Genomic DNA, 23,567 nt, shown 5'->3' with positions numbered 1-23,567 from the left:
ACTCTAAAACCCACATTACATGACATGGCAACACAGGAACCAGTGCAGTCTGCATATTATGATTCTTATTATTAATCAGCTTCTATGGCAGATATTACGTCATGTGCTGTTTTGATAATTTACTACATTCCCTAACTAGCCTCCCAGCAGCAGCCCAGAGCAAACTGAGCATGTGCAAGAGCCACATCTTATAAAAGATGGTCTAACAAAGTAACAACATGGCAGCCCCCTTTGGACAAATTTGAAAGTATAAATCATTACTTAGTACTAATTAGGTTTCTCAAACTTAGTACTAATTAGGCTTCTCAATCCTTGGGCTTGTGTAGTAAGTTCATAATGTTTATATCTATGTTCAGTATACAAAATACAGCATTTTTTAATGATTTTCAATTTTAGACTTTAGTTTTCCTTTAATTAATCTACCTGTTATGCTTGATCTATGCTCTGCTGCGTGTGTACCAACATGCCAATATCAAAAAGATGCTGCGCTTGAAAGGGTTAACCTCAAAACCTATGCTAAAAAAAAGTAAAATAGGAGCCATTTCTATGAGTAATTTAACACCTGCCTTTAAATCCCAAGCATGCTATTAAAATGAGAGATGTCCCAGATGCTGTTTCTCATTACTTTGCCTAGAGAAATATGTTTAATTGAATGGAAATTAAAGCTCAGAGTAGCAACTGTAGAGAAGGGACATACGAACTTAGAAAATAATGGAAAACAATGGGTAAAGCAATTGAAACAATTGAAACAACTAAAAATTCCCTACATATATAAATAACTAAAGACATCCTAACATTCAAATTGCAATCATGGACTTTTGCAATGTTGTCAACTCCTGTATGATACGCCAGACACTGCAAGACACACCTACCCCAGACTTTATAAATCAAGCTCAGTTGTGCTGCTGTAACACTCAGGGGATACGGCCAGATGCAAGTTTGTAAGTAGTGTTCTGATCACAGTGTGCATGGATAGAAGCATGTTACATCTGCCTTTAGTTAGTACATGTTGCTCTATTAAAATATTGTACTTATATAAGTTTTTATGCTGGTATAAATATATTTACACCTTTTCATGGTTTTATATATTTTCTCTTTGTGTTTCTAGATAACTAGTACAGTTTATATCCAACTGAAAAAGTAAGACAGACTTTTAGAATGAAAGGAGTGTTTCTTTTATTTGGCTTACCTTAAATTGTTTGTGGACAGGAATGTTTTCATTCATCATTTCCATTTCAGATGTTGCTTCAGTATACTGCAACAGTATTTTACAGTCCATGTAAGGTCTTATTTAGTTTATAATGGGAGTTTATGCAGTGTTACATGAACACCTCCAGTGCAATTTATTTGCTACATTTACTGGAACTTGTTTATAAAATAAACATAATGGTAAGCAACTTTGCATGAATAGACTTTCTGAGGGAATTTGCAATTACTCTTCACTGTTTATTTTTTTGTGTATTTTGAATTAATAGCTATTTGTTCAGCAGTTCTCCAGTTTGGAATTTTAGTAGCTTTCTGGTTGCTAAGGTCCAATTTACCATAGCAACCAGGCAGAGGTTTAAATTAGAGACTGGATTATGAATAGGAGAGTGATTGAATAGAAATATAAGGAATAAAAGGTAATAATAACATTGTTGCCTCACAGAGCAATAGTTTTTTTGCCTTCTGCAGTCAGTGACCCCCATGTGAAAGCTGGAAAGAGGCAGAAGAGGAAGGCAAACAATTAAAAAACTACAACAAATGAAAAAAAATAAAAAAAATTCAAAAGTTGCTTAAAAATAGGTAATTCTGTAGCATACTAAAAGGCAGACTGAAGGTGAATCACCCCTTTAACTTTCAGCAAAAAGAACATTTAGAAGTATATTTATCATGCTGTGTAAAAAGTGGAGTGAAACATTACCGGTGATGTTGCCCAGAGCAACCAATCAGCAATTAGATTTCAACAGTTAGAAAACAAAAGCAAAGCATCTGATTGGCTGCTATGAGCAACATCACCAGTAATGTTTTACTCCACTTTTTACTCAGCATAAATATACCCCTCAGACTTTTAATATCTGGTTACTATAATAGCCTTTAGCACAGATATTCGGGGACTAATGTTTATTTTTAAATAATATATTTTTTGAAGCTATTCATGGAAGTTCATGCTTTAGATTTGAAAAGTATATGGATATTTATTAAAGCTACTCAGAAAATATTTTAACATTGGCCATAGCCTTTTATGGGATTTGACATACCAAACCAGTTGTAATCTTAGCTGGCTTGGGATACTAAAACCTAAAGGCACAGACAATGAAAAACATCTCTTCTGAGTCATATTCATCTAATAAATTAAACTGGCTGATCAATTTGATTGGCCAGTTGGACGGAATCCTCAAAATTCCTGTCCAAATGAAATCACTGGGATTCAAAATTTGATAAATGAGCCTTTGAAAGAGAGGTGCACTGTTCTAAAATAAGTCAGGCATTAGTAATTGATTACTATATACAGCCATACAGAGTAGAAACAACTTTGGCATTAAGTGAATGGCTTGGCTTTAGCCACTGAGCTCATTTGTTTTACTAATTTGCTCATTTTTTAACAGTTTCACAAAATTTTCTCACAGTGAAACAGGACAGATTTGCTCATCACTACTCATATATTATGCAAACACAACTGAGTATATATAAAAACACACATAAAGCAAAATGTAATTTTTTCTGTTTTTATTCTTGGGTATCCAACTGGTGCCAAATTTCCACTAGCCTGGCTGCTGGCAGGTATAGTTTTGCATCAGTCAGATGCAGTCATCCTACTTATAGCTCATCAGACAAAAAAAGGAATAATGCAAATCAGACTCGCATATCTCAGTTCTTGAGAATAACAAAATGATATGAGATAACAGAAATTACATTTTTTTAATGAACCAGTGGCTTCCCAAGCCCTTGGATGTTGCTCCCAGCAGCCTCAATGCATGTGCGTATTTTTAAATTCCTGGCTTTAGTTGCAAATACAAAACATCTGTACTGCCAAACAGAACCCCTCGTAGGCTGCCAGGATACACAGAGGCTACCATATTTGGCACCCTCAGGAACTTTTTGCATGCTGGTGTTACTCTCCAACTTTTTTTGACACCTGAATGTGGCTCCTGGTTGAAAAAGTTTGGGGACCCCTGATTTAGGTTATGGCCCTCATTATTTTAAAACAAAAAAAAGTACAGATAGCGGGATACAACAGCTGATAAGCTTTTTCACAGACTATGCCCATTTCTCCAGCAGACTGAAAAGAGGTGAATTCTGCATAGAATTTACAAAACACAAATCTGTTGGGTATGCAGCCTGCATGGGCTTGCTCAATTTGTTGGCATGTCATTTACATATGTTTCAACCCATACTGCCTTCCGTATCTATCATCAACGTGATGTGTGAACCCTGGAACTACTGTAACCTCAAGACTAGATGGTAGCTCTAGGGTTCCCCCCAGTGCCTTGCGTCAATAGATGCAGCAGTGATACAGTGACCCTCCCTGATAATAATAGTGTAATAATAGTGCAGTGACCCCCAATGTGAAATAACACAGTATGTTGTCAAATACCATGTGAAAGTGAAATATTAATATGTTTTCAGCTAAAATGCAGGCTATGTCAAATGAATTGGCTATTAGTGGTATTATTGATGCCCCACTAAAGAAAGACATCAGCCTTACTATGAATTTCCCAAAATTTAAATCTAAGGCTAAAAACATTTTTATGAGTTAGGGGTCAGGATTGCTAAATTTGGACCTGGGTCCCAGCACACACACAAACCTATACTGACCTATCTATACATTCACATACATAAACCATATATACCAACATCAATACTAACTGTAGATTTCAGTATCACAATAGCCTTGGATATTGTGAAAACCACCTACACTGCTTCAAATGAAAGTTCCATTTCTCTAATCTAAAGGGGTGACCTCTGGTGCGCTGATTGTTTTAATGGGACAAAAGAACATCCCCTATCTGTCTATAACCCCCTCTAATGTACTTACAGTAGAGGTTTTCAGGATTAATAAAACGCCAGCAATATACAAGATCTGCAACCATTACATTTCAATTTGTGTATTATAGTGTACATAGAATAATCAACCCAGATTTTTTGCTTGGTTGTCTACAGTTGTACATAATATTAAAGTACAGTTTATAAAGAATATGGATTATGATTTGAAGGCACAGTCACTTAAACTGTCTGCTGGTAGTCATCCAAAATATTGTGCAAGTTGCTATAGACTTGAACTCGTTATGGTGAAATGGTTAATATGCATATTGGTTTACAATGATGTTTTGTACTGTAGTGTGTTTTTTTTCTGGGACCCAAAATTTTGCTTTATTCATGTGATGCAATCTTATCTGATTCAGCCTGTTCCAGTGAAGAGGAAGCTGCAATACTGAGCCATTGTATATGTGTGGCCAGGCAAATAAACCACTAGGATGTTACTCAATGTTATTAAAAGCAGCCTGGATGAATTAGCTTATACTCAATGCTAGATTTGCAAATGTATACTTTTACCCCTCAAAAGTCAGTGTTGCTTGGCATAATATTCTAGTACAGGTATGAGATCCCTTATCCGGAAACCCGTTATCCAGAAAGCTCCCAATTACGGAAAGGCCATCTCCCATAGACTCCATTATAAGCAAATAACTCTAATTTGTAAAAATGATTTCCTTTTTCTCTGTAATAATAAAACAGTACCTTGTACTTGATCCCAACTAAGATATAATTAATCCTTATTGGAGGCAATACAAGCCTTATTGGGTTTATTCAAAATTTAAATTATGGAGACTTAAGTTATGGAGATCCAAATCGGGAATTTCCTATATCCGGACAACCCCAGGTCCTGAGAATTCTGGATAACAGGTCCCATACCCGTACTATATAGTACAGGTATAGGATCTATTATCCAGACTACTTTGGCCCTGGGGTTTTCTGAATAAGCTGAATAAGGGATCTCCATAACTTAAGTCTGTTAAAATCATTTAAACATAAAATAAACCAAATAGGATTGTTCTTGCTACCAATATGGATTCATGCGGCTTAGTTAGAATCAAGTACAAGATACTGTCTTATTATATTGAAAAAGGTAACCATTTTTAAAAATTTTAATGGTTTGCTTTAAATGGAGTATAAGGGCATGGTCTTCCAGTAATTCAGAGTTTTATGGATAAGTGATTTCCAGATAAAGGATCCCTTACCTGTATACATATGATTATTATAGCTGACCCTAGGGCTTGTATATATTTGCAGAGCAGTGGGAAATTTGTTCTTTTCCCCACAGTGAGTTGCATCTAAAACCCTTTTATTGAAGTTACTTGCGTCCAAATACACCCAGTTGTACTGGATGCAGCTTGCAAGATCCCGTCACAGTCCAATGGTGTTCCATTCAGTTCCAGCATTGCTGGTGCAATGATGCATGAATTCTGGGAATAATCAATGCATTGTGGGGAAAAAAACATGGCAATTGTGTGTGAGATGTGCAGCAACACTGACTCACTGAAGTACTATGCACAATACTAAGCATTTGCAGCACTCAGATATATTTCATTTATTAGTCATCTACCCCTGGGCCTCTCTAGTTTCTCTATAGCTCTTTGAGCATAATGTCTTGCAGACAGTTTGCTGGAAATACAAGTAATAGATCTACAGCTTATGGATGACACAGCAGTTTCATGTGAGTTAAGATGTAACTTGGCACTCACTGGTAAGAAATCTGCCTTGCAGCATCACAGCTCCTCAATCTAGATACATGTACCAATAGTCTTAAATGGTCAGTCTACAGTACTATACTGCTGTTATCTGCTGACTTTAACAGTGGCATAAAAGTCATCTAATGAAGCATGTTCTCATTGTTTTAATGTGTGACCTTTAAGGAAGAAAGGCAGCTTGTCTATTATTTCTCAGACTTTCCTTTACACCTCGGATCTTACTGTTTTCAAAGAACATACATGCATATTAAAAGTTATACAAATGAGTGGGAGCCTTGTAATCTCTTCCCTTAGGTAGTAGCAAACTGCCTCAGAACAGAACCTAATAGAATTGCACTGATATTCTATTTAGCTACAGAAAAGGGAAGCATAGCAGACAACAGGCAAGCAATGATAAGGGACAGTTATCTGATCCTTTTTTCCTGAAATAACACTGGGGTGTTCTGGAAGCTTTTGGCCTGGATCACAAAGAGATTAAAGTGACCCTCAAACAATTGCTCAGCATAATATTTTGTTACCTTGTTCTTTATTAAATGTTCAGTTTTTGACACACGGATGGTGTTGTCTGTTAAAAACTGGCCATAGTGGCAAGTGCCCCAAATCCAATCCTCTCCTGGAAAACCAACACCTCCCCAAAGTACAAACTCAATACAAAAAAACAGTATTGTTAAATGTTCTTTTTTTTAACCAACAAAAAAACATCACAGTTATCTATATCTTTTGCAGAGATAAAACACATATACAGTAGCCAGTAGGCAATACTATTACAATACTAATTTTACTTTAATACTTGGGGAGGGCTCTCTGTAGGAGGTCTGGAAAGAAACCGAAGTGATAGCGAGTCTGCATCACCAAGCAATGAATAAAAGAACACATCTGGGATTCAGATCAGGCTCAGAGCATTGTCTCAGACATGAAATTCTGCTACTCAAGGGGAGGTTTTACATTGTACAGAGAGGAAATGATCTGGGAATTGAAGTTTTATTCAAGTATTATTTTTTGAAAATATTTGGCTCTGAAAATAGAATTCAAGTCATGCCTTGTATTCACACTCATTTGTAATGCAGTAAAATTGGCTTTACACATCTGCTAGGTCATCACCCCACACAAATTAAATAGCCATAAATTGTTCATACTTCTTATTCATATGACAGTGGAGACTCCAAGTATCTGATTTTCCTTACTTGCAATGCACTGGACTGCAAGTGCTGGAGCCCTATGGTGCACAAAACTATACACCTTAGCAACCATCTATGGTGCACTAGGATACAGCCTGTGTTTTGCACCTTATGTGAAATGCAGATTTAAAGTCTTGCACTTACTGCCCGAGGACCCTGCTGTATCTTGCACCTGTTTTTTACTCCCTTATCTTATACACCTAAATTATGCCCCTCCCCAACTCATCCCTCCTGGATACAGAGATACCAAATGCAGGCAGAACTTTATTGGAAAAGTGCATGTCTTTGTGCAATGGGTGCCTAAGAGCGCTCAGCGCACAGCAGGGTGCAAAATGCCTGGTAGTTTACACACGTTTTTTGCACTTTGCACCCTGCCCCCACACTTCTTAACTTAGCCTTCCTGTCTATAAATGCCCAGTATTTTTTGCTTTATTTTGTGCAAGTCCAAAGAACTTGCATTCTAAGTTACGTATATAGCTAGCTTTGAAAAGAGAGTTTTTTTTTCCTTTCTTGGCTTCAAAAGGGATTTTTTACACATATCACTCATTTTATTTCTGTCAGTATTTGGGATTAAAGTGATTTTGCATTAAACTTTGTTGTGAAATCTGATGAAACTTGCCTCACTGATAATGAATTAAGCTGCTTCTGTCTTAAAAACATTCTTGGCTAACAGCCATTCTGTCTGACTGCACTAAATCCTGGACTCCCTACAGGCATTCCTTCAGCGACAAGGTTTCCCCTGCCTGTGTAGGATTATTTTTGTCTCCATCTACTCACATAGTTAATAAATTATATCAGCGTGCCTGTCAGTGGAGAGTAATATCATAGAACTACACTATAGTATGACCTATCAAATCATGATATGCTTTTTTTGGTGGCCTATGTATGGGCCACCTTAAGACAGCCCTACCTGAGATCAGAAATTAGGCCTGTTAATGCATAAAAAGGCATTGCTACTCTGATCCTCCTGCTTGCTTATCATTCCAGTTGATGCTCACTTTCAGTGTTGGGGTAATTTATTAACACTGGGCAAACTTGCACCTGAGCAGTAATCTATGACAACCAATTAAACATTTGCTTTCATTATACTACCTGCACTGAAAAAACCTAGTCTAAGGAGGAGATTGAGTAATCCATGAACACTCCAATCGTATTTTCCGCGACTTTTTGGTACCTTGCGCAACTTTTTCATACTTTGTGACAAAATTTGAGCGACAAAATTGTATTGCCGCGCCGAATACAAAAGTTTCGGATTCATTCAAGCTTCGGGCCAGGGCCAGGTTGGAGCTGCACAGTGCCATTGATTCCTACGGGAGGCTTCCAAAATCATGCACAGAAGGATCAAAGTTGTATAGGTTTTCCTGCATATTACGATCGTTCGGTATGAATATTTCGTGACTTTCGGATCGCCAATATGATATTATCGTGACTAATACGATTTTTTCGTAAGCATATTTGTGATATTTGCAATCTTAAGAAATTATCGTATCCAATTTATCCCATTCGGGATTTGAACTCGTGTTTTTATGAATATGCCCCTAAGTGGTTACTATGGTTTACTACCCAATAGTAAATACACAATAGCAACTATTATACAGAAGCGGGCAAACTCACTATGTACAGTATGTGCGTGGGTCAGGGCCAAAGGGTGCCAGAATATCTAAGTCCTGGCTCTGAGGGGTAAATTGGTTTATAAACATGTTTTTTCTCCAGTTACTATTCTATTATTATGAGTGCTGTGTGTGTACATGTGTGTATATTGTGGATTAGGGGTACCTCCCACATCAAAAGTCATGTCATGTAGTCATGTAGGCATGTAGTCAGAACTCCCTTGCCTGTTAACCCTGCATACTACACCTCAGTCACAATGCAAAAAAAGCACAAGCATTTTAGGCATGATGTTTTTATGTTTGCAATGCTGTCCGTATTTTAGCACCTTGCACTTCATCCATTAATAAAAAAGGAGGTCCACACTCTGTAAGCTGTCAACAAGTGGCTATTGGATATTGTGCTATCCACATTATTTTATACTGAAAGTGTTTTTTTAGGTTATCTGACTTACTCTCTTATTATATCACCTAAGGTTTGGCCTGTAAATGACATTTTCTGTAATTTGTGTTAACTAAATGTCCATATGTTATCTTATATGCAGCGCTTTCAACCAACAATGTCATGAGGGAGATAATGATCCACTCCAGGTCTTTTTGAGACCTTATTTCATGTTAACTAAATGTCCATATGTTATCTTATATGCAGCGCTTTCAACCAACAATGTCATGAGGGAGATAATGATCCACTCCAGGTCTTTTTGAGACCTTATTTCATGTTATCATATATTAATATGGCATATCTATTAACACCGGAGATAAACATCACCATAGCAACCAATCAGAAATTAGAATTGAACAAGTCTGTAAACAAAATCAAAGATCTGGTTGGTTGCTATGGGCAACAGTACCAGCGATGTTTGTCTTCAATTTTATTAAATACACCCCTTAGTGTGAATTAGAATTTAGGCTTAATAAATCCAGGGCTGCATCATTATTTCCCTCATAACATGGTATTGATTGACAGCTCTGTATATGTGGCAGTTAGCCTAGGTCATTGTCAGTATTTGTATGGTGACTAAAAGCCACCCACTCTTGATTTGCTTACCAAAACAGCCAGCTGGCAGTAGCTCACTTTATAACAGAAGAAAATGTGTCATTACATTATTTATTTCCATTATTTAATATTTGAGAACTTATAGTATTGTTACCAATATAACAGATATTGTAATTTTTCCCAGCTTGGTAAAAAAAGCTACCTCTTCTAAAAAAATGCAGAATTTCAAATATTCTCAAAGTACTGGGCTTGTGAATTTTGAGAAGTTTCAGTGGATCTACAGGATTGTTTTACATGCAACGGTGCTTGTGAAATGCTGCACTGAAGCCAGTTTCACAGGTAAGTACTATTTCTTTCAGATCCAATTTCGGCATTCTCACAATATTTCATCCATAATTCAGATTGCATTATACATAAATCAAGACATACAAATCACTTGTAGGGGGTAAGAACACCACTGATGGGTCTCTCTATGGTTGTTTTAGCAGCTGGCTAAGAACTGACCAAGTTTCAATGCCCAGGTTGTAGGAAATCCCATCAAAAGCTAAGGGACACCAGAGTCAGAAAAATTTGACCCAAAAAGACTCAAGAGTCAGCAGGCCCCACTAACAGTTTAGGGTGATACTAGGGAGGCATGTCTAAATTAGCCCTTCTTCACTTCTTCAAGTATCTGTAAGTGCTGGACCTTAAAGTGGTTCTGTCCATTATTTTTATGGTGTTCTTTTTATTTTTTTTTTATTGTCACACTGTTAACATAACAAATAATTCACTCTATCATTTCATATTTTATTCTTGAACCAACAAATGTATTTTTTTAGTTGTAATATTGGTGTGTAGGCGCCATCTCAGTGCATTGTGCCTGAGTCTGAGCTTTCAGAAAGAGCCAGTGCTACACTTTAGAACTGCTTTCAGGTAACCTATTGTTTCTCCTACTTCAATGTAACTGAAGGAGTCCCAAGCCAGACTTGATTTCTTACTATTCAGTGCTATTGTGATATCTACTGGGAGCTTATACCTTGCTGCCTTCCCATTGTTTTGCTGATCAGCTGCTGGGGGACAAAGGGAGGGGGCAGGCCTGGACTTGTGGTGAGGCCACAAAGGCCCGGGCCTAGGGTGGCACAAATTTAGGGGCAGCATGCCACCTAAGCCGCTCTGAAACTTTGCTCACTATGGAGCTGGGCAGAGAAAACATTGTTATATCCTGTAAATTTTCTGCAAATGCTATCTCCAAAACAAACAGAATACCATTTTTTCCACTCATGTTCCTACAGACAGAGTTATTGAGATTGATCCCAACAGTTCGGTTGGAAAAAATAATAAACATTGGCATCACACTTGTTATTTTTATCCACCAATAAATTGGGGGCTTTTTTGGCTGCAGTAGCCACTTACTACTACTGCTGTAGGTACTGTAGTATTTTTATCTTGCCTGGCAAGATGTAACTTCTGACCAATGGGTCCTATAGTCCAGACAATTAGGCAATGCAATTGCAATTCTTTCTTTTCACCAGAGTCTTTTGTGGTAAGGATGCAGACTTTTTCCTGGTACCCTAAAATGAACATTTCTTGTTATCAAAGACTTTAGGTTTGTAAATAATTTCATTATTAAGAAAAAGTGTAAGTAAGAAGGAGAATGCACGTTTAGGCTGATGCCAGACGTGGCGTTTTTACGCTGTGTATTTTCTCCGCCTAAAAATGCTGCACAACCCACACAGCCCCTGACTATGGCGTTTGTCAGCCTAGTACTGGTGACATAGCAAAGCCTGTTTCCCATGGAGCTAATAGCGCGTATTTCCCCAAGGTCTGGCAGCTGCCCTTGTGTATACATAGGAATAGGTTGCTGTGCAAATAACGGTGTAATTCGACAAACGCATGAAAAGTCCGTGGTAACGCGTTTTCTAGCGTATTTACGCATAGTGTGTTTTCCATTGAGACTGTTTAAGTTATTTCTATGGATGATGATATTGTGCTTTTTTCAGCCGCTGAGAGAATTAGAAAATACGCATCGTTAAAACGCCACGTCTGGCATCAGCCTTAGTCATAAACTCACACCTTTTTGGAGGCTATTGGGTTATGTAACAAAAGGCACTAGGTTTGCTCAGGAGCAATAACCCATAGCAACCAATCAGCAGGTAGAATTTTCTGGTCACATGTTTAAAAGCAAACACCTTACTGGTTGCTAAATTTGCAAAATACACCCACTCATTCATAGAAACCATGGAGGTGCTTTAGAATTTAAATCAAATAGATTCTAGGTTTGTTAAAAAAGGCATACTTTGGAAATAGTCATTGCAAAATTTTCTATTGAAAGTATTAAATGTACACAAATCCAGATGAAAAAAATCCTGTGTTGGCTCAGAAAAGACACCCTTAGGGGCACATTTACTAACCCACGAACGGGTCGAATGCGTCCGATTGCGTTTTTTCGTAATGATCGGTAATTTTGCGATTTTTTCGGCGTCTTTACGATTTTTGCGTAAAAACGCGAGTTTTTCGGCGTCTTTACGATTTTTGCGTAAAAACGCGAGTTTTTCGGCGTCTTTACGAAAGTTGCGCAACGTCGCAATTTTTTCGTAGCGTTAAAACTTTTAAGTTTTAACGCTACGAAAAAGGCGCGACTTTGCGCGCAAGTGTTAACGCAACGAAAAAATCGCGACTTTGCGCAACTTTTGTAAAGACGCCGAAAAACTCGCGTTTTTACGCAAAAATCGTAAAGACGCCGAAAAACTCGCGTTTTTACGCAAAAATCGCAAAGACGCCGAAAAAATCGCAAAAAATACGAAAAAGTCGCAAAATGTTCGTTTCCAATCGGAATTTTTCCAATTCGGATTCGAAATCGTGTCTTAGTAAATCAGCCCCTTAGTGATGAACGAATCTGTTCTGTTTTGCTTCAGCAAAACGGTGCCAAATTTTACATGCAACAAATTTTATATGGGCAACTTTTTCTTTTTTTTTTTTTACTCCAAAGTTAGTGGGCTTTTTTCTCACTACAAATACATTTAAGTCAATGGGCATTTTTTGTTTCAGCAACATTTTTGTCTCTGCAACATTTTTGTCTTGGTGGAAGAAGAGAAGACTTAGCTCAGCAACAGATGATTATCTGAACTACAGAAAGGTTTGGGAACATAACTAGGAGGAACCTCCAAACAGTGGGAAATTAAATCAAAAGATGCCAAACACCCGGGTTCAATGCCAGATTGTAGGCCTCACTTTGATAAGTTTCTGGGTATGTTACTTTTCACTCCAGTTCAAGAGTGCCTGTATCCAGTCTAAAACCAAGGTCTAGATTACATGTTCCCAGGTGAGATCTATGCTTGATCTATGCTAGCTTTTGAGTTATTTCTGTAGTTTCACTTACTCATCTGACAGTAAAGATTCTTTAACAGCTAAATAGGAGACAGGAGAGGGACATGGAAAGTCTTAATCACAGGGGAATGCCAATATTTTAGGCAAACCCAGTAATATCTGAAATCTAAAAATTTAATATATTGCACATTGCAAGTCTATGAAAAGTAGAACTGGGAAGACAGGTATGATGCCTACATGATGCTGCTACAGAAAGACATCTAAGCCAGCACATTTTTTCCAAACAGAAAAAACTATTTTGTTGTCAGTTTCATCAGTTAGTGCTGCCTTTGGGATAATGGGAAAACAGACTGATAGTAAGGGTTAAGTATATATCCTTTTAGCTTCACAAAGCTATTATTTTATGAAGCTGTTCGATTATGAACCTAGAGTGGCTTTTTCACACAATTTTTAAATGTATTTTTCAGTTGACCCACCTTCCAACCTGGAAATATATGATCCTGGATATTTGGGAATTTTAGATATTTCCTGGCATGCTCCTGAAAGAAGAGGAGACTGCACAGTTTTGTACGAACTACAGTACCAGAATGGAGCTGGAAATAGATGGAAAGTAATGCATATATAATTACTATTATATATATTTTTATTATATTCATTATATTTTAAGACTGTATTATTTTTCTAGCTTGTGTGTAGATCGCTAACTTTTACCCTGCATTGCTGTTTTGTTGTGTAAGGATTAATATATATAAAGCCTTTCCTTGTAAATGAAAATACAAATAATGTCATAAGAACTTATATTGTATTTGATGGAGTAGGATATTATTTAATGGAAGGACATATTCTACCTAAAGATATACCTCTTTTTTTTTTGCTAAACTTAACTTCCCTACTGAATGTAAGGGTGAGATGAATATTGTAACAGAAGGTCACAAGTCAGTCGGTTATCAGCAAAGTAATGGTACAGGAAGCTCTAAGGTCACCACTCGTTGCCCCCTATTAATCTGAGTGCCAGTTTGCTTGAATAGCAGATGCAATCACGTATGAGGGGACTGTAAAGGCTTTCATTCATCCAGCTTATGATATACAGTATTTATTAGTGATAAGTCTAAAGCAAAATATAAGAAAAATCACCAGTGCTGGGTCTAACCCACATTCTGGAGCTGTCTAGCTGCTAGAAATGATAAAGAGATATTATTTGCACACAAAAAGAAAAATTGCCACCACACTTTGGCCAAACTATGTAAACTCATATACCGGGTCGAGGCCCTTCATTGTAACCCCCTACACCACCTATTAACATTCTAAATCTGTAGTGCATTTAAAATCAAGTCCCCTAGCAAACAATGTGACTGATTAGTAAGACCATGTTGTATCATGCACAGCTTAGTGTTATACACCAGTGAATTATTCCAAAGGCTAAATGGCAGCTAGAAGCAATATTAGGCTACAATTTGTACACAAAACACACAAAAAAAAATCGCCAGAAGCACCGGTCTAACCCAAGGTATGGTGTTGACCAAATACTAGAAACACCCTTTGCCAGTGCTCACTCTAACCTACATTCTGTTTGCTGGGGGACTTGATTTTAAATGCACAACAGATTTAGAATGCTAACAGGCAGTGCAGAACATGTACATGTGGCCTTGACGTGAAACATGAGCTTACATGGTACTAACACCTAATTTTTTGTAAATATTATTTCTAAAGACAAACTGAGCACTGGCAGTAAGTCCAAAGCACCTGGAAATCTTGAAAATGTTTTACCTCTCATCCAAGTGCCTTCTTTAGTATATCTGAGAAGTAGAGAATTCCCATCATTTAAAGGTAATTCAGCCTCCAAAATCCAAGCACAGTAATTCCCTTGAATTTATTCAGGTAGGTGTTAGCTGAATAGTCACAATGGTACCATGATTCTCATAGAGGCAGGAGTTCATTTTTAAGTTACATCACCAGAATACTATAGACCCCTTCTTAGGATGGTTGTTCCAATTTGCCATAAATGGCCTCTTCCATGCCTTAGTCCAAAATATGCCAATTCTCTTCTCAAAAAACATTGTCCCTTTTCCTTTTCTCATAATAATTACCCTGCTTTATAAACTCTAACTATTATAACTCACATTAAGAAAATAATGTCAGTTTTTATTTTTAAACCAATGTAGTAGCACTTCAAAGATTTTCCATAGTCATATCAGTGCTCTAAAAGCTAATGCCATGCTTGGAGTTTTCTCCCCTAATAGAAATCAGCTAAGGATTATTTATACACTGATATTCTAAATATACCTTGCAGCAAGGACCACACATGGAGTAGCTTCATTGTCCCCATTTGCCCTGTTTAGCGACAAAAATAACAAAAACAATTGACTTTTTGAGATGAAAACAATAAGCAAAAAGTATGTTCCACACAAGCCCTATTCATTGCACTCATGTTGTTTTAAGAGGAAGAATGCAAAAATCCACAAAGGAAGATTCACTAACCACAAGATAGCATACCAAGAATATAACACAGAATGTTTCCAGTTATCAGTAGAATAAAAATTCTCAGTGGGGAATGAAAGCATATGCCAATGGCAAACAGCATGATACATATAATGGCAGCAGGCTAAAGGGCATATGTGTTTGTGCATATGTTCAAGACATTTTTGGAGGGGGTATTGAATAAAGCAATAAACAGGAATAGCAGGGGAAAGCAGTAATTCACTTATAAGTGCAGACCATGAGGTCATGATCAAGAGAAAATCAGAGTTTAAAAATAAGAAAGAGAGAAATGTGGGGGGGGGGGAAGGAAATGTGGCTGCAATAAATGTAAAAAAATACAAGTTGTAATCTCTTCCTGTACAGACTCTTTAGTAATAAAAAACACTATTTCCCTTTACTTTTTTTTTTTTTTTTTTTTTTAAAGTCTATTAGAACAAAACATCTTAAGCACAGAGCAGCATTTAATCTCAGCAACAGAGTTTTGATAAAAATCAGGACCCAACTAAAAGGACCCTGTACAAATGAATCTCAGATCTGGAGTGATTGGAGAGAAGCAAATTTTTCTGTCCCGATGAAAGGTAATACACTTTAGTATTTCTCTGAGAATGGATTACTTGTGCCTAAACCACTGTGCAGTGTTACTGTATATGACGGCAGAACATGTTGATGCATCTGGTGTTCACAAAGGGTACAGCATGCCAGATTCTTCGGTTAAAGGAGAAGGAAAGGCTAATAAAGAGTTAATCTCAAGCTGCAGGCATACCTTCAGTTCTCTCAATAGTGCCCTTAAGTCTCCCCATATTTCACCTGTTCAGATGATGCCTCGCTCCTGCACCCAGACCCAGACCAAGTGAACATGCTCGGTTAGTTAGACAATGAAGTGTATTTACTAATAGGCGAAAGTTACCATTTGATAAATACGCTTCTATAAATCCCATAGGAATGAATAGAACGTTTGTGAGTTTTTATGTATTAAGCTCTAAACTCACATTTTGATAAATCTGCCCCAATGAGTCAGCTTATTGCCTGCTGATTGGTTCAGATCCACATTCCTAAGGGGGGGGGGGGTGAGTTCTTAGCATTCTTGAGGGAGGGGGGAGCAGGAGAGGAGAGAGAGCAGAAAGCTGCTTGTCTGTGGCACATGAATTACAGACACAACTAATATTTTGACAGTCAGTGCATCGTTTCTGTGAGTGCTTATGGCTGTATTTACATATACCTTTCTTTCTCCTTTAAGCCTGCTTCACCTGCACTTGTTCTGTTTAAAATACATTTTATATGATTTTTATTATTTCGTTATTGAATTTTTATAATTATGAACGCAAGATTGTTTTTTATACAAATCTCTTTCAGGCACAGATCAGTTTTTGGACCATTGGGGACAGATTTATCAAAATTTTCAGTTTAGAATAAATTAGTTTCAAATGTGCATGTATTTATGAAAAAATGAAACTCAAAAAACTTGATTGTGTAAATATGTTACATAGTTACATAGTTACATAGGCTTGAAAAAAGACCAGAGTCCATCAAGTTCAACCCATCCAAGTAAACCCAGCACACCTAACCCACACCTACCAATCTATACACTCACATACATAAACTATATATACAACCACTAATACTAACTGTAGATATTAGTATCACAATAGCCTTGGATATTCTGATTGTTCAAGAACTCATCCAGGCCCCTCTTAAAGGCATTAACAGAATCTGCCATTACCACATCACTAGGAAGGGCATTCCACAGCCTCACTGCCCTCACCGTGAAAAACCACCTACGCTGCTTCAAATGGAAGCTCCGTTCCTCTAATCTAAAGTGGTGACCTCTGGTGCGCTGATTGTTTTTATGGGAAAAAAGAACATCCCCCATCTGCCTATAATCCCCTCTAATGTACTTGTACAGAGTAATCATGTCCCCTCGCAAGCGCCTCTTTTCCAGAGAAAACAGCCCCAACCTTGACAGTCTCACCTCATAGCTTAAATCTTCCATCCCCTTTACCAGTTTAGTTACACGTCTCTGCACTCTCTCCAGCTCATTAATATCCTTCTTAAGGACTGGAGCCCAAAACTGCACTGCATACTCAAGGCGAGGCCTTACCAGGGACCTATAAAGGGGCAAAATTATGTTCTCATCCCTTGAGCCAATGCCCTTTTTTTATACAAGACAGCACTTTATTTGCTTTAGTAGCCACAGAATGACACTGCCTGGGATTAGACAACTTGTTATCTACAAAAACCCCTAGATCCTTCTCCATTAAGGATGCCCCCAACACACTACCATTCAGTAGATAGTTTGCGTTTATATTATTCCTACCAAAGTGCATAACTTTGCACTTGTCAACATTGAACCTCATTTTCCAGTTTGCTGCCCAGTTTTCCAATTTTGTCAAATCGCTCTGCAAAGCGGCAGCATCCTGCATGGAACTTTTAGTTTTGCACAATTTTGTGTCATCAGCAAAAATAGAAACAGTACTCTCTATGCCCACCTCCAGGTCATTAATAAACAAGTTAAAAAGCAAAGGACCAAGGACTGACCCCTGCGGTACTCCACTAACCACACTGGTCCAATTAGAAAATGTTCCATTTACCACCACTCTTTGTAATCAATCCTTCAGCCAATTCTCTATACAATTACAAATACTATGTTCTAGGCCAATATTCCTCAATTTAATCATTAACGTTCTGTGAGGTACTGTATCAAACGCTTTAGCAAAGTCCAAGTAGATGACATCAACTGCCATTCCAGCATCGAGGTTCCTGCTCACCTCCTCATAAAAGGCGACTAAATTAGTCTGGCAAGATCTGTTACGCATAAAACCATGCTGGCACAAACTTGTAGTATTGTGAACTGCAATGTATTCAAGTACCCTATCCCTTATTACACCTTCCAAAAGTTTTCCTACTACTGATGTTAGACTAACAGGCCTATAGTTTTCAGGCTGAGAACGGGATCCCTTTTTAAATAACGGCACCACATTAGCAATCCGCCAGTCTCTCGGCACCATGCCAGACCTCAACGAATCCTGAAAAATTAAGTGAAGACGCTTGGCAATCACAGCGCTCAGCTCATTTAATACCCTGGGATGAATCCCATCCGGCCCTGGACCTTTGTTTACCTTTACATGTTCAAGTCTCTTTTGAATTTCCTCCTGAGTGACCCATGCGTCAGTAGCTAAATTACTAGAACTGGGCATATTAAAAGGGAAGCCTTCATTAGCTGGCTCCTCAGATGTATAGACAGATGAAAAATAAGAGTTCAACATTTCTGCTTTTTCCCCGTTCTCATCAACCAACTTACCCCCCCATGATAATAAGGTTCCCACCCCTTCTTGCTTCATTTTTTTTACTATTCACATAATTAAAAAATAATTTTGGATTATTTTTACTCCTAGCTGCAATATCCCTTTCCATCTCTATTTTAGCTTGCCTGATAGCTTTTTTTGCATGCTTTATTTGCTTCCTTGTACCTGATGAAAGTTTCTGCTGTCCCAGCTAACTTGAATGCTTTAAAAGCACATTTGTTCTTACCAACCTCAACACTAACACTTTTATTCAGCCATAAAGGTTTTGCTTTGCGGTGCCTCTCCTTGCTTACAAGGGGAATATACTGTTGTGTATACCTGCAAAGCAATGTTTTAAAGATGTTCCATTTTCCTTCTGTGTCGAACCCCATGAAAAGCCTTTCCCAGTTGACACATTGCAGAGATGCCCTTATACTGGCAAAGTCTGCACATCTAAAATTGAGTGTTTTAGTTACTCCCTTATAGAGCTGTCTCTGTAGCATTATCTCAAAGGAGACCATGTTGTGATCACTGTTCCCTAAATGCTCACCCACACAAATGTTAGAGATAAGTTCAGTATTATTAGAAATCACCAGATCCAAAATAGAGCCATTCCTAGTAGGTTCTTGAACTGCCTGAAATAAAAAGTTGTCATTTAGCATATTTACAAACCTACTGGCTTTTGTCTGACTTAGCCACCCCATTACTCCAGTCAATGTCTGGATAATTAAAGTCCCCCATAATAACAACTTGACCCAGTTGTGAAGCCTCCTCCATTTGCAAAAGTAGCTGGGACTCATCCCCCTCATCTATACGGAGTGGTTTATAGCATACACCTATGATCATTTTCTTTGTGACCTTCAGCCCTACTGAAATTTCTACCCAAAGAGATTCAACGTTTTCATTGGTGTGAAAACAAAAAAACTGTCATACCTATTGTGTCAGGAGAACCACCCATTTGTGACCGAAATGATGCCAGATATTAAATTAATTTTGAAAACTCAAAGGGATAATAGCTCGCAACTTGAAAATACAACTCCCACTTATTTGATCATTTGTTCCTATTTTTTTTATTACTATGTATGTTATATTTTATATGTTATATATTACAATTTGCTTTTCTTTTTTGCTTTTCTTCTGTACTTCTTTCTACATAATTAAAACCCAATAAAAAGTTAATTAGAAAAAAATAGAAAATACAACTCCCATTAATCCCGAAATTTCGAAAACTGAATCAATACTTTTACCCATGCAAAAAAATGAGCAACTTCCAATACATATTTTACATTCAATTTCTATTCAATTCTGCATTCTGGGCTAGACATAAATATTAATAATATAAGTATAGTATAAGGAGAGGCAATACACAGGGAAGTCAAACCTCTATGGGCAGGCAGATATGGATATTCAAGCTTTTGGGCTTAAAGAAGTGTAATTCTTGGGATGCTGGGAGCTTTCAGCATTTCAGCACCTGTAAGCTCTTCAGTACAGGGACCTTTTTTCAACTCATTTCAACTCTATAGTAAAATTGCTAGTATTTATGTATTTAATTATTCTTATTAATTTAATTTTGTAATAATTGGGCCAAGCATATGTCTATTGTAAAACAATGGACACACATGTGCTATAGAAATACAGTAACTACTCTACCTACAAAATACACACAGCAAGATGTTATGTTAGTGTGTTTGTCTGTTTACATATTTAAGAGTTACTATCCCCTGTATGTAATATAAAGCACTAAGTTTGGCCAGGAGCAGCTACCAATAGCAACCAATAAGATGTTTGCTTTTATACAGGTGACCAGTAAATGCTTCCTGCTAATTGGTTGCTATGGGTTTCTGCTCTTGGGTGCACTTAGTGCCTTATATTACATAACCCCCTGAGTGTATGGGTACGTGTTACGTGAGGAGGTAGAGCTATGCACTATATGGAATTTTATTAAATACTGCATAGTCTACTTAACATAGTAATGGCCAGATTTAGGCTACAGTGCTACACTTTACCAGTAACCTATTATTATACGGCGCAACACTTGAATATTTAAAAGTGGGGCATTTTTAGATATTCCTGCCCACAATTTTAACTGACCCTGCCTAAATCTGGACCATTGGGAAGTACACCTAACAACCTAGGAATTCTATTATTTACTTGTTGTGTTAAGGTCACTAGATGATAATATTATGCATTTAAATGTTCTTATTCTGACATTTGAGGAAAATACAGAAGGTTGAAAAGTCATCTAGGAATAGGGGTGGTTGATGCTACTGTGAGAGAGTTGATATGTACAGGTGTCATGGAATGCTTAGGAATGGTAGAGAGGTTAGGAGAGGTGGCTGGAAACTGATCAAAATAAGGATGCTATCAAAAAATATTTGAAATTAAAATACTAAAAATAATATAAAGTTAATTGCTGATTGTTGTAACTGAGAATAACAGAGATGTGTTAATAATATGATGTATTATTGCTTCTAGGAACCCCTGAAACAGAAATTCAACAATTTCAGTGCATTTACTACAACTGGGAGATGCTAAAATGCACGTGGATTCCAGGGAAACTAGATGACCCTACCAGTAATTATGAACTGCAGTACTGGTAATTTCCTCTCTATATATATGATTTTTACTTATATTTGGGAATAACTCTCTAGTATGCTTGAAGATTAATTCAGTTTAACTCTTTGTAATGGCAGCTGTAAAGCAGGATCAGATTAGATTGCTCTCACATTAGTTCTGTCCTACCTTTTTCAATTGTGGCATGGGAATCACCCATTTGTAAACTAAATGATGTCAAAATTCGAGAAAAAAAATATGGTGATTGCACTCAAAATGACACTTTGCTCACTGCATTTGTATACGTAAATGAGCCCTATGGAGTGTATTAGCTGGAGTTTAAGTTATTGCTCAGATGACAGTAAAAGGTGAGTTATCATTTTAAAATTAAATATCTAGAGAAAGTGTTTTGTATATGGGTGAAAAGTCACAAGAAAAGATGCAGCTTTCCTATAAAATTAGTCATTTACTTACTGCACCAAGTAGGCTAAGTGCATTTTTGACACTTGCCATGTTTTTCCCACAATACAGCATTTCCCCTGATTATCCTAGTGTAATTGCAGTCACCAAAAGGAGTTTTGCCTGATACAATTGCAGCTGGTGCAATAAAATTGATGCAATTGTACCTGCACTTGGTACCAATGGGATGTAATTGCACTAAAAATTTGTTTGGTTTCCACCTTTCAGCGTGAGAGTGACATGTGTCCCTATTTTTTTTGAATGCTGAGTATTTCTCTCACATACCCTCCAAAACAGTTTTCATTTGGTGTGTACCATTCTATATGCCTGGCATGACATAGAAAAACACAATTATGCCTGAGAGAGTGGCTGTACACACTAAAGATGCAAAGGATCTTTTACCATTTATTCACCATTTATTCAGCCACAAAAGTGAAAAACAAATAACTTTTCATTCGACAAGCCTCCCTTCCTCAGAATCTGATGAAAGTAGACTTGTCCTCCTTTCTGCCATTCTCTGCTGATCACCTAGAGCAGGGGTAGGGAACCTATGGCTCGGGAGCCAGATGTGGCTCTTTTGATGGCTGCATCTGGCTCACTACCAAATCTTTAATAAAAAAATAACGGGGGTGTGGCCTGCGCACGGCGGCTAGAAGACGTGTTCTATCCGCCGAGCGCAGGCCACGGCCTCCTCTGCATTGCATCCGTTATCCTTGGCACCCTCCCTACCTTGCCCCTGCGCTCAGCGGATAGAAGATGTGTTCTAAGTCTTAGAACGCGTCTTCTATCCGCCGAGCGCAGGCCATGCCCTCTTCCGCATCCGGCATCTTTGGCACCCACCCTACCTTACCCCGCAGCATCCACGGCCAAACATATTGTATGGCTCTCGCAGAATTACATTTTAAAATATGTGGTGTTTATGGCTCTCTCAGCCAAAAAGGTTCCCGACCCCTGACCTAGAGCATCAGGACTCAAAAGGCCTAGTTGGCAGGGCATCTCCGCTAGGGGGACTGGCTTCCTACATTAGTACATGCCATTTATAAGCACTTACCACACTTACAGCACTTGCTTTCTCCCTGCAGCTCTTCCATCACTTTGTTCCCCTCCCATCTGACTCCCAGGCCCAGAAATCACAATAAAAAATGGAATGAATCAATGGTACAAACACAAAACAGACTAAAGTGTATCATTTTGTATAACATAGAGCAAAACCATAGATCCTCAGGTAGTAAGGCACTGAACACAAAAACTGAAGATTATAATGCCCCCCTGACTGTAATTTATAAAGATATTTGTAGTCACCTTGGAGTTATGTGACCTGTATGAAAGCACTTGGCCTGCAGCCTTGTGCTTTTTTATGATCATATATCTCCTCAGTGACATAGTATCTTTAAAAATTGCAGTAGGGGGTACATTATCCCCTAGCTTTCCAACAGACAGCACTCTGACTTACTTCACCACCTAGGTGCATATGGGTATAAATACAAATATTAAGTAAAGACCAGAAACACTGGGAATTACATGTTCACTGTGTATAAAAGGTATATGGACAACTGATGTTACATTTCGTTCCCTATTGGGACCTTTCTCAAGGCAACCACACCAATATACGAGTGATGTCCATAGTATTTATCCCCATACACAGTGAAACAATTAACAGTTAACTTGTAGATGTCCATTTAAATCTCTAGGTGCCATACAGTCCAATTCATAAGTCCAAACGCCTCTTTTTGCAATAAAAAGCAAGCCACATTGCAACCCATAGAGGGATTCAGAATGTGATCAATCAGTATGCAGTGGAATAATGCAAACAAATGTTTTGCTTGCAGCCAGTGTTGGGCAACAGGTTTCTTAGATATATCCTGTTAGATTCTCTCTTACAGTCTTTCTTCGGCTTAGGGCTTACTAGTGACTCTGTGCATACTTATTCATAAGTACATATTCACACCTAAAGACCCAGTAAGTATATATCAGTTATT

At 37.8% G+C, this 23,567-nt stretch overlaps 1 protein-coding gene across 1 annotated transcript in view; it reads left to right on the top strand.

Moving 5' to 3' along the window:
* Window positions 1-795: 795 nt before the first annotated feature.
* il13ra2 (interleukin 13 receptor subunit alpha 2) overlaps window positions 796-23,567 on the top strand; it is a 35,519-nt gene continuing 12,747 nt past the window's right edge. Inside the window, exons 1-5 of the mRNA XM_002937055.3 lie at window positions 796-941; window positions 9,696-9,850; window positions 13,285-13,427; window positions 15,720-15,873; window positions 21,052-21,172. Coding sequence (XP_002937101.2) covers window positions 811-941; window positions 9,696-9,850; window positions 13,285-13,427; window positions 15,720-15,873; window positions 21,052-21,172 — 704 coding nt within the window. The 5' untranslated portion in view covers window positions 796-810. The remainder of the gene's footprint in view (window positions 942-9,695; window positions 9,851-13,284; window positions 13,428-15,719; window positions 15,874-21,051; window positions 21,173-23,567) is intronic.

This window comes from Xenopus tropicalis, chromosome 8 (assembly GCF_000004195.4).
Source record: "Xenopus tropicalis strain Nigerian chromosome 8, UCB_Xtro_10.0, whole genome shotgun sequence".
Lineage (NCBI taxonomy): Eukaryota > Metazoa > Chordata > Amphibia > Anura > Pipidae > Xenopus > Xenopus tropicalis.
Note: the sequence above shows the minus strand (reverse complement) of the source record. Positions and strands in the feature narration are given on the sequence as shown.